Raw genomic sequence first — 12,559 nt, 5'->3', positions numbered from 1 at the left:
CACAAATCCATCTGCACAACACAGAACTGGCTGTAGTTTGTCTCTTGTGCTACTGTGGGGTGGTAAGAGGGAAATTTTATTTCCAACAGTATAAGCAAAGGTCACATCAGGACTTCTGTACTGTTAAAACCTAATCCTGTAATCTAACTTTGCATTTATCCACTGGTAAACAGAGAAATGTGCAATGACAGTTTGAACCTATGAGGCACTACAGTCACCAAGATACAGTATTAAAAACATAACTCATACCCCATGTGACTAGTATATTCACACACCCAGCAGTTTCAATGAAGCTTTACAATATAGAAGAGCTCAGCAAAACCTATCTTTCAAATTAATACCTCATGTGAGCCATAAAGCTATCCTTTACTTAAAATTTTAACATTTAAAAGATCCTGACTAGCAGCTCTGGTCTGTATTGGCCTTCTGCAAGATATGAACAAGGCACAGTAACTAAAAGCTGCATAAGAGACTAAAAGGTTATGACAAATCTGAATACTGAGAAAATTCAGAAACTCATCAGTACTCTGCCCTCGTAACTGTACTCCTGTGAGCAGCAAATGGAATCATCTCCTGAATAATTTATTGGCCTCTTGGCAAGCAGCACACATTGGTACGGACATCCCCCATTGTTCATGGAATTCTGATCCTAGACATGTAGGCAGGGTGCCATTGTGTATACAGTATACTAGCTTGTTCAACACCTTGCTTCAGAGTTCACATTATAATTAATTCACAGATGCATCACTGATCTTTACACAGCACATTACAATGAAGGAAGCAGGTGAACAAACTTCTTACAGTTAAAAAAACGGCATTCATGAAATGAAGCTACAACTTGAACTCTTAAGCTTTCAAAAAACTAACACAGGAACTTTATATGCAAAACAAGCTTCACTACAATGGCATTAAAATGTACCACTTTGCAAGCTAGTGTTACTTGCAAAGCTAACCAGATGTGACAGTTTACATAAAGAGCAGACAGGGACTCTCATCATGTTGCAGTCTGACTACAGGAAATGAGTCACTAGTGTACTTGAGAAAGGTGCAGTCCTTCAATGAAGACTGAATCAGCTATGATCAGCATATCCATCCTTTTGAACACAAAGGATGCCGTTCCTCTTGGCAATGAAGACTTTGCATGGGAGGCAACAAGAGTAGTGGTGGAGCCAGTGTTAATCAAATGTGACAAGCATTTCCAGAAACCTTTGTCACACTTACTTTGCAAGTTACTGTGGCATCCAATTAGCTACTGTGTTTCAAATGCAATTTTTACGGCTTGCAGTGTTGCATCTTAAGTGCACTTAATTAAGCAATGCATTGCCTGCACTTAGTATACCGGTGTCAGAAAGGTTCTGTTTAAAACCCATATATGGGTAATGTGCTTACAATGTCTTTCAATATCCCTGTTCAAAATACTCTAGTTAAGCAATGCGCTTTATTAAACACCTATCACACATGCAACTCAGACAAAAGTGAATTTTTTTTTTATACAATGCTTTCCAAGCTACACCCTGTTCCTCAGTACTGCCTTTACCTTAATGCTCATCTAGTTCATTGTAAGCTTTATGCAGTACATTTCTAGATAACCTCAAGTTCTAAATCACAGAAACTTGAGACAGTACTTGCAGAACAGCAGTCAGCCCTCTAAGCTACCTCATGATTTCTGTAATACCCACTCTCTAACATCTCAATGTCTGCGCACTGAAAGGGGTAAAGACATGGAAAGGACTAGAGGGAAAGTTTAGGCTGAAAGGGGTCACAGACCAATCTTCCGATAACAGTTGAGTGGTAAATAAAATTCTATGTACAAATCCCCAGTAATTTTCCAACTTTCCAATGTAAAAAGTTTACATTACACAAACACAAAACTAAAGACAGGTTGGCAAAAAAAGGCTTTCCAGGATTTCCTACAAAGCTCCACAAGGGTCCATCATCCATACCACACCACCCTGCACACACACACAACAAATCCTGCTGCCCTAGTCAAAATATCAGAGACAGAAGTACAGTGAATACAATGTCCCACTGTGGAAAGAAAAAGGGCCTCACGGCATAAACTGTGTGCTCAAAGTCTCAGTAGGTCAGAAGTCGTCCTAGATTGCTGTCTGGTGGCAAGGTGGAAGTGTGTTGTGATCCTACCCCAGACCAAACAGACCACAAAAAGGAGTCAGCACAGATTTTAAGATACAAAAATCAGTACTAAAAACAGCAGAAGCACCAGAAGCCAGTTACTGCCTTCCTATAACAATTAAAAGCCCTCATGTTCTCACATGCACCGACAATGGATATTGCACAGCAAAACGGATTAAGTTTACAATGCTGCAAAGTGCTGGTTTGCCAGGAAGGGGTCTACTGTGTCTGATCAAGACTTGTGAATCATCCACTGATGGAGGTGCGGCTGGGGATAAGGAATGCATAGCCCAGGTTAATCTTACTGACATTTACAGTAGCATTAAGGGGCAAGTCAGCACAAATGTTAACTGCTTCTAGAGGACCAGATCTCTAATGCCAAAGGGCACACTTTGCAGGAATTAAGGTTTCTGCATATTAAGACTAACAGCTTAAGCAGTATGTGCCCAATTCAAAAAGGCTTTAGCATCCAGACAACTTCACAACTAGCAGGCAGGCACGAAAAGGCAGTGCTCATGGGAGTTGGAACTTCACTATATTGATAAATGCGTGGGCTGCAAATCCCTTAGACATGGTTTGATACCACAGTAGTCACATCCTCAGCAGATCCCAGCTTGATATTTCCAGAGACCTCCAAGAAGCCAGCTTAACCAATGACTCTCAGATGTTCATGGCTAAAAAATGAATCAACGGTAAATACTAAGTAAAGTACAGTTGTGTACACCTACCATAAATGTAGATGTTAGAGTGTCTTCACTGTTGCAGTCATAACTGTAGGGTGCTCCTGCCGGCAGGCAGCCCGAGGTCGGCCAGAATCCCAAAGTCTGGGTCCGGCGTCGGCTGTACAAGCTAGTACCCTGACGTCAGTACGCTTTGGTACATAGCCCTCAGCCGACGCCATCTTCTCCAGCCTTTCTTGCCCTAGATGTCAGAAGTCCCCAATAAAACAAAAATGAATCCAACAAGGAAACACAAATACACCACAAAAAAGGAAAAGGAAGAAAAAAGAGGGGATAGGAGGGAGGGAAACCCCGACTGCAACAGTGAAGACACTCGAACATCTACATTTATGGTAGGTGTACACAACTGTACTATGTTCTTCGTGTTTCACTGTTGCAGTCATAACTGTAGGGTGGAATCCCAAAGCAGTGTAAAAGGGGAGGAGGCTTTAGATAGAAGGGGAGGCAAGAATACCCTGCAAAACAGCAGAGGCAAAGCCTGCCCTGGTCTTAGAAAACACTGGGAGATTGTAGTGCTTGGAAAAAGTATGCACAGAACTCCAAGTGGCAGCTTCCAAGATATCCTTGGTAGGGACTCCTCTGAGGAAAGCTGTAGAAGTGGCAGCTGCTCTAGTAGAATGACTTCTAATGGTACCTGGAAACTGTTTCCCATGATGAGTGTAACAAAATCTGATTCCATAAGCAATCCATTTGGAAATAGTTGGTCTAGAAATAGGTTTTCCAAGAGAACTGGAGGCAAAAGAAACAATTGATTAGACTTTCTGAACTCTTTAGTCTTGTCCAGGTAAAATCGTAACTGTCTGTGCACATCTAATGAATGCAAAATCCTTTCCCCTTTATTTTGAGGATTTGGAAAGAAGGTAGGAAGGTGAATTGTCTGATTTAAAGCCACTTTCGAAATCACCTTAGGCATGAAAGTAGGATTGGTCCTCAAGGATACTCTGTCCTGATGGAAAATAAGGTATGGTTCCACAGCCATGAGAGCTTGCAACTCTGAGACCCTTCTGGCAGAGGTCAATGCTAATAAAAGTACAGTCTTCCAGGATAAGAACTTAATATCTGAAGATGCAGCAGGCTCAAAAGGAGGCAAAGTAAGTTTTTCTAAAACATAATTAAGATCCCAGGCAGGGACAGGAGGGGTCCTGGGAGGCCGCAAATTTTTAGCCCCTCTCAAGAATTGCTTCACCAAAGGATGGGAGAAAACAGGAGGATCAGAACTGAAATGCGCAGAAATAGCAGAAGCATGAATCTTAATGGAAGAAAAGGAAAGTCCTTTAGATAAAAGTTCTGAAAGGTAAAGCAAAATAGAAGAAAGATCAGGAACCAGAGGATCCGAGCCTTGGTCCTGCATCCAAATACAAAACCTCTTCCATTTAGAGGCATAGGATTTCCTAGTGCTAGGCCATCTAGCCTCCAAAAGAACATCCAAAACTTGTTTGGGAAGAGTAGAGGAAATCAAATTCCTTTGAAGAGCCAAGCTGCCAGGCAAAGGGTCTTGAGGTTGGGATGTAGTAACTGACCCTGATGCTGGGACAAAAGCGAAGGGTTCAGAGGGAGAATCCAAGGAGGCCCCAAGAACAGGTGCTTTAAAGTTGGATACCAAAACTGTCAAGGCCAATTTGGAGCAATCAAGATGAGGAACTTGGGCTTGTCCTGTTTTATCTTCAGTAATACCCGAGGTAGTAGAGGAAGAGGAGGGAAGGCATATGCTGAAAGGCTTCTCCAGCTGAAGGACAGGGCATCCACTCTCCAAGCTGTTTTGTGGAAGGACCTGGTGCAAAAGCGAGGCAGCTGATGATTGAGATGGGATGTAAACAGATCTATCTGGGGACATCCCCAAACTGCAGTAATCTTGTTGAATAAGTTGGTGTCTAGCATCCATTCGTGAGGATCTGAAATGTTTCTGCTCAGGCTGTCTGCCAAGAGATTGTTTCCCTGGAATGAATTGAGCCTGGAGATGTAGTTTCAAATTTAGAGCTGTGTCCCATAAAGCCATAGCTAGTCTGCAAAGGGGGTAAGAATGAGAACCCCCCTGCTTGTTGATGTACCACATGACCGTGGTGTTGTCTCAGCGAATTAGCAGAGGCCCTGGTTGCAAAAGGTTCTTGAAGGCTAGAAGGGCATTTTGAACTGCCAACATTTCCTTCAGATTGATGTGCCAGTGAAGATGGTCCTTTGTCCAGGTTCCCTGCTGGCAATTGTCTAGAAAGTGTGCTCCCCAAGCATAATCCGAGGCCCGTGGTTAGGATTTGAGTAGGTTGAGGAAGACGAAAAGGCTTTCCTTCGTTTAAAGTGCATACCCTGGACCACCAGAGGAACTCCCTCTGGAGGCAGGGGATCAGAGGAATCAGAATATCCAGATCGTGGTGATGCTGTGACCATACACTTTTCAGATACCATTGAAGCTTTCTCATGTGAAGCCTTGCATTTGGAATCAACAGAATGCAGGAAGCCATGTAGCCCAGAGCCTGCAGGAATTTCCTTGCAGTGAGCTGAGATAGAGTTGCTAAGGTGCTGAAAGTAGAAACCAGCGGAGTTTGTTTTTCTGGAGTGAGGAAGGCCCTTTGTAAGGTTGAAGCCTTGCGTTTGGAATCAACAGAATGCAGGAAGCCATGTAGCCCAGAGCCTGCAGGAATTTCCTTGCAGTGAGCTGAGATAGAGTTGCTAAGGTGCTGAAAGTAGAAACCAGCGGAGTTTGTTTTTCTGGAGTGAGGAAGGCCCTTTGTAAGGTTGTATTTAAGAGGGCTCCCAAGAATACCATTTGTCGAGAAGGGATCAAATGTGACTTTTTTGTGTTCACTGAGAATCCCAGTAGGAGGAGAAGACGATGAACAAAGTCCAGATGTTGAAGCAGAAGATCTTTGCTGTCTGCCTGAATAAGGCAGTCGTCCAAATAGGGACGAATCTGGATCCCCTGAAGTCTGCAGTAAGCCACTACTGGTGCCAGGCACTTGGTAAAGACTCTGGGCGCAGTAGATAAACCAAAGGGCAGTACAGAGAATTGAAAGTGCCTCGAACCTGCCTTGAACCTGAGGAATTTCCTGCGATCTTGCCTGATGGGAATATGTAAATAGGCTTCCTTTAAGTCCAATGTCACCATCCAGGCGTCCTGAGAGAGCATTGGAAGTAGTTGCTGTAGACTAAGCATCCTGAATTTTGGAATTTCCAAAAAGGTGTTTAACACAGAAAGGTCCAGAATAGGTCTCCATGAGTTTTGTTTTCTGGGAACTAGAAACAGTCTTGAATAAAAACCTTTTCCCATCTCCAAGAATGGAACAGGCTCTATGGCTCTCATGGCCAGAAGAGCATCCACTTGAATTAAGGCCTCTGACCATTGATGTTTTGGCAGATCTGGCCAACCGTGAGCCCCTGGCAAAGTGTGAAAATGGAATTTGTAACCTTTTAACATCACGTCCAATACCCATCTGTCCTGGGTAATACGAGTCCAATTTCTGTAAAAAAGAGACAGTTTTCCTCCGAGAGGGGCATCCAGGTGAAGGGGTCCTGTAGCCCAACCGAGAAAGTCATTGAGCTTGCTTTCTTTGAGATTGGGATCTGTCTTCTCCCCTTCTAGGTGAAGAAGCAGTCCATTGTCTAGATCTGCAAGAGGCCTGACCTTGACCACGACATCTGGAGCGCCTATATCTTCCCCTTTGAGGCCTGTCAGACGTGGGAAAGGACCAATTTTTAGAGGGCCAATTCCTGGAAAATCTAGGAGTCTGAACTTGCAAGAAATCTTTTACAGTCTGCATAGACTTTGCCTTTTCTTCCATCTTTTTAATAACTTCCTCAGCCTTGGATCCAAAAAGAACATCATGTTGAACAGGGGCATCTAATAACTTAGCCTTAACCTGTTCAGGTAAACTTTGTTCACGAAGCCAGGCATGTCTCCTGATAACAGTACCAGAGGCTGCAGCCCTGCAAGAAGCATCCAAAGCATCAAAACCACAATGTAAACTATGCTTGTTCACTTGTTCAGTAGCATGCAAAACATCCTGAAGTTCCTTATCCTCTGCACAAGCAGGAAGGGAAGCAAGCTTTTGCTTTAAAACAGACAATAGAAATTGCTGATACTTAAACATATGAAACTGGCAATTTAAAGCCCTTACAGACAGGGTAGCAGAAGTATACACCTTTTTTCCCCACCTGTCTAAAGCACGAGAATCCTTCTCAGAGGGGAATAGGATTTTTAGAAGTAGCAACCTTAGCAGCCTTAGAGCCCTGAGAAATAGTTTCAGGATCCACAGAAGGGTTTTTAAATAAAAATAAATGAGTCAGGAACCCTATAAAATCTATCAGGCTTAGAAGGAGCAGGAGGCATGGAATCAGGATTCAGATTAGCCTCAGAAAGGGCATCGTCTACAATGTCCAAAACAGGAGGGATAGCTAAAGGCCTATGCTGGGGAAGAAGAAGAAATTCCCTAAGCCTCTTCTTGGAAGCAGAATACTCCTGTCCTTCCCAATGAAAATGTTCCCTCATCTCATGCAAGGTTTCCCCAAAAGAGAAATCCTCAGGCGGAGAGGCCGAGGGTAAAGAGTCCTCAGCATCCGAATCCTCATAAGGGGGAAAGGAATCTCATAAGGGGGAAAGGAATAGTCCTGATCTGAGGAAGAAACAGAAGATACAGAAGCCTGGTCAGAGGAATCCAGAGTAACATCATGTCGAGGCCTTTTCTCAGGAGGGGGGTGAGAACCCCTAATCATTGTAAGCAAATCTTCAGCCATCTTTAATTGCTTTTGTGTCTTGGGAGTGGATTCAGAAGCAGCTTGAACAGGAGCTTTAGACTTAACAGGAGTCTTTGTCTTTGAAATGGTGATGTGAGTAGGCCTGAAAACCCCCTCAGAAGCCGGTACCTGCACAGCGGTTCCGGACCCATCTGAAGGAGCGACGTCCGAAGGTCCTGCAGCAGTTAAAATAGTGGGCCTTGATGGCTCCCCATGGGAGTCCGTATCGGCCATCGGTTCAGAAGTGGCGGACGACGGGGGCTGCAAAAGCGCCTCACTGACGACAGCCGAACCGGACGCTGGCTCCAGCTGCAACGAGTCCTGTTTGGACCTCGGAGGCCTGTCTGTCTTTGCGCTTCTTTTGAACTCCGGTAGTGTCCGACGACATTCTATAATTGAAGCGTCTGCCAAAATAATTTAAAGCCCAATCGTACCTGCGCTTGATAGTACGAGAGTTGAACCTGGCACAGAACAGACAAGAAACGTTGTGGTCAGGGCATAAGCAAGGTAGACAGTAAGAGTGGAAATCTTTATGAGGTATTCATTTCCCACACGCTATACAATTAACTTTTTCTGACATCGGAGGAACAAGAAAAAGATTCCCCAATGGGGTACTTAGCTTTGAGAAGAGAAGTAAGAACTTCGGACCGACAACAACAAAATACGCTGTTCGTAAATCGCCAACCAACGACTTGCGAGCTGCTTTCCACCGCACGGCAAGAAAGACTGGAGAAGATGGCGTCGGCTGAGGGCTATGTACCAAAGCGTACTGACGTCAGGGTACTAGCTTGTACAGCCGACGCCGGACCCAGACTTTGGGATTCTGGCCGACCTCGGGCTGCCTGCCGGCAGGAGCACCCTACAGTTATGACTGCAACAGTGAAACACGAAGAACATCTTGTATGTTTTAAGCCCTTGCACAAGTTAAATCTGGTAACAGAAGCACTATCTACCCAAGCTGGTAGATTACAAGTGTTAGTGGACTTTAACATGATTAGATATTACAGCAGTTCTGTTAAACAGACAAAGAGTTACTGCATTACTCACCTGAGGGGGCTGCTGACTCTTTGATGCCAGCACCAGGATATTTCTTTCCGACTGAAGAGCTGCACCAACCATGGATGCCTATTAAAAAAATAAAAATGATCATTCCACTTTACTATTCTTTTGTTCCGACAATGCCCCATTCGTATACAACTGAATTACCATCTGAGCTCATGTCACAGCTGTGAACACCTCCACAAATAAAACTTGTATACTTGCCATAATAGGTTTGGTACCAAGCAAGTTCATCCTCCATAACAGCAGGACTGCCTGCAGAGAACCTTTACACACTGGGTTGAAAATTGTCCCTTTTGATCAAACATGGGTGCCCCCTCACTCCAGGTGTTCTGCAGTAGCATTTAGATAGCACAAAAACAGGGGACAGAAGAAACAAATCTGGAGTAGCTGCAATAAAAATGAACACTGGAGATGGACCTTCAATTTACAGATACCCAAACTACACAACCTTCACAATCAGGACCACATTTTATTTCCTCTCTTTTTAACAGCAGGAGTCCGAAGTAATCTTACTGGACAGAAATTTCCATGGGTACATCCCTGGAATTACAGCATCCCAAAATGAAAACCTGAACTTGGGAATATCCAGCTTTAGGTACCTTGCAAAAGGTAAAGGGTAAATCAAGTAACTGCTGCAAAGATCTAAAGAAAGATGCATTACATAAAAAGGTGGCAGTACTACTATTGGAATAGGTCACTGGTAATATTTACTGTGAAAAACCTTGTACAAGTAGAATCATCCTGCTGGTCTGAAGCTGAATAAATAGCATTTAAACCTGCTTGCCTCTAACAACGGTATTTCCTCCATCAGTTATCAGCAACTGTTCTAAATTAACCTCAGATGCCTTATTCATGTTAATACAGGTCACCTTCCAAAACATGCCATGGTGTAACTATTTACTTTTCCACTGGATCCTAAAAATAGTACTTAATTTCATCTGTATAATTTGGAAACAATTAAATCATTAATTTCATACTGATTTTCCGTAATTCTACAAGTCCTCCCCACACATTCAGGCTGATGTTTGCACCTCTACGTACTGCTCTCAGGTGCGCAGTTTACAAGGCCATCTCTGTTTACCTAACTTGCATATTTCTCCTTTTCATAATCTGCAACTTTGCTTTCTTCTTAAAAATTTATTACATGTCGCTGTTTATTTTCTTGCTAAACAGACATTACCTGCTATTTAATCATATAACTTGAATGTTTATAATGGTGTTACTACTGTCAACTTGGAGTAATATACAGTTGCTTGCATGATCAGTTTACCTGCAACTGTAATTTTTTGTCCATACATGAAAAGGGTCTTCGGGCCAGTTTGTTTACCTTGGCAAACAACCTATCCCACTTACCTGCTGTAGGTAACACATAACTAACCTCACTAACTGAGCTCACTTAAACATTAAACCACATCCTACTGTTGCTTCACTCACTACTCTACCATGTTCCAACCAGTGACTTCTACTGCACTCTGTAGGACACTATTTTATGCTCAATGTTGTCTGTTCTATTAGTTTGCTCATAATGAACCATTCCTACCTAAAGTAGCATACTTTTTAAGAAACGCAATTTTGGTACACAATGAACATTACCCTTATTTTATTATGCTTTGCATTCACAGAAAAAATGTTTAAAGTTTTGTACTTTAGAAGAGAGAATATTTCAGGAAGCTTGCCAGTGTTAAAATGTTTGCATGTGATGTTCAATTTTTAGGCTAAGATTAACTGCACCAGGCCAAAATGGTTACACAAGGAACCAATTTTTTTTTGGTTTTATAATACTCTTCAGTTTGCCACATACATTGGATATAAAAAGTGTACACCCCCTGTTAAAATGCCAGTTTTGTGATATATTTAAACAAAAATCTGTTGGGGGAAAAAATAAAAAATGGTACAATAAGCTGGTTGCACAAGTGTGCATACCTTAAATTTTAAGGAAGCACCTTTTGATTTAATTACAGCATTCAGTCTTCTCGGGTAGGAGTCTATCAGCATGACATCTTGACTTGGCAATATTTGCTCACTCTTCCTTGCAAAAGCACTCCAAATCTGTCAGATTGTGAGGGCATCTCTTGTGCACAGCCCTCTTCAGGTCACCCCACAGATTTTCCATCAGACATGGGTCTGGGCACTGGCTGGGCCATTCCAAAAACTTTATTTTCTTCTGGTGAAACCATTCTTTTGTTGATTTGGATGTATGCTTGGGGTCATTGTCGTGTTGAAAGGTGAAATTCCTCTTCCATCTTTCTAGCAGATTACTGAAGGTTTTGGGCCAAGTGACTGGTATTTGGAACTGTTCATAATTCCATCCACCTTGACTAAAGCCCCAGTTCCAGCTGAAGGAAAGCAACCCCAAAGCATGACACTGCCACCACCATGCCTCACTGTGGGGATGGTGATCTTTTGGTGATGTGAAGTGTTGTTTGTGCCACATGTACCCTTTGGAAATGTGGCCAGGAAGTTCAACCTAGGTCTCTGACCATAACACATTTTCTCACATGCTTTTGGGAGACTTGACGTATTTTGCAAATTTTAGCCAGGCCTGGACGTTTTTCTGTGTAAGAAAAGGCTTCCATCTTGCAACCCTACCCCATAGTTCAGACATATGGAGACTATGGGAGATTGCTGTCACATGTAGTACACAACCAGTACTTGCCAGAAATTCTTGCAGCTCCTTCAGTGTTGCTGCAGGTCTCTTGGCAGCTTCCCTGACCAGTTTTCGTCTCATCTTTTCATCAATTGTGGAGAGATATCCGGTTCTTTACGTCACTGTTGTCCCATATTTTCTCTACTTTTTGACGACTGCCTTCACTGGGTTCCATGGCATACCCAATGCCGAGAATTCTCCTGACACTTCTTAACAATGTGATCCCTTTGATGCTTTGTAAGCTCTCTGCAAACCATGGCTTTTGCTGTAGCAGGCAACTGAGTAAATGTCAGGAAAATCGTACCAGGACAGCTGAATTTTATTTGGGGTTCATCTGTCTCTAACTGATGGCAGGTGTGTACCCAAGAAGATAAAATGCTGTAATGAAATCAAAAGGTGCTTCAACAAAGTATTAGTTTAAGGGTGTGCACACTTATGCAACCAGCTTATTGTACGTTTTTTTATTTCCCCCCCCCCCCAACAGTTTTTCAATTGAATTGTACGGGTTATAGGCCACATTAAAGGTGGGGAAAAGTTTTGAAATGATTTATTGTGGTCTCAAACATCACAAAAAAAAATCTGGCATTAACAGGGGTGTGTACACTTTTTATATCCACTGTACACTGAACATAATGCCAGAAGTAAAACCATATACTGAAGAGTCATTCTATCTTGCAGGATTTCTGGCAAAGGAAACAGTCGGCACAGAGTACTGACATTGTTTTATTAAAGATCAGAGTTGTCTGTACAAATACTCTTTTCCTCTGAACAAATATTCTTTTCCCTCGGACTATGTTACTAAGTAAGAGTAAGATTAAAAACAAGGTTCTTTTACTAAAAGAGCATGGAGGCCGAATCCTCTTGAAAGAGCTCAGTTACCAAAGAAAACTTCCAGGACAGACACTTTGAACTATCTTCATTTGCAGACTTGCCCAAAAAGAGAAGGGTCTTCAAAAAAAGTCACATGGTGGAACAGGAACTTAAATGGTGCCCCGAGAACAGTTCCTTCAAAGAGACCTTTCACATCTTCAGAGATGCAAAGGATGAAGTTTAGCTCTGATAGAAAGCTAGAAAAGAATGACAGATTCTGATTTCAGTTATGCCTCTTACCAAAGATCTAATAGGTCATCCAAACTAGAGGATAGCAGACTTGGTCAAATTTGAGAAAACCAGACATGCAAGTGAATCCATTTGTCTTAAGTTTTCTTAGGACACTTTTGGGAAGGAAAAATCTCCACCGTTTTGCTGGAAA

At 42.6% G+C, this 12,559-nt stretch overlaps 1 protein-coding gene across 1 annotated transcript in view; it reads right to left on the bottom strand.

Moving 5' to 3' along the window:
* The window catches only part of CAP1 (cyclase associated actin cytoskeleton regulatory protein 1), a gene marked incomplete in the record, with an annotated part of 596,089 nt that overhangs the window by 481,654 nt on the left and 101,876 nt on the right, over positions 1 to 12,559 (bottom strand). The window contains 1 exon segment of the mRNA XM_044084805.1: positions 8,646 to 8,723. Coding sequence (XP_043940740.1) covers positions 8,646 to 8,723 — 78 coding nt within the window.

Source organism: Protopterus annectens, chromosome 1.part1, assembly GCF_019279795.1.
Source record: "Protopterus annectens isolate FY-2018-M chromosome 1.part1, PAN1.0, whole genome shotgun sequence".
In the NCBI taxonomy this organism is placed as follows: Eukaryota; Metazoa; Chordata; order Ceratodontiformes; family Protopteridae; genus Protopterus; species Protopterus annectens.
Note: the sequence above shows the minus strand (reverse complement) of the source record. Positions and strands in the feature narration are given on the sequence as shown.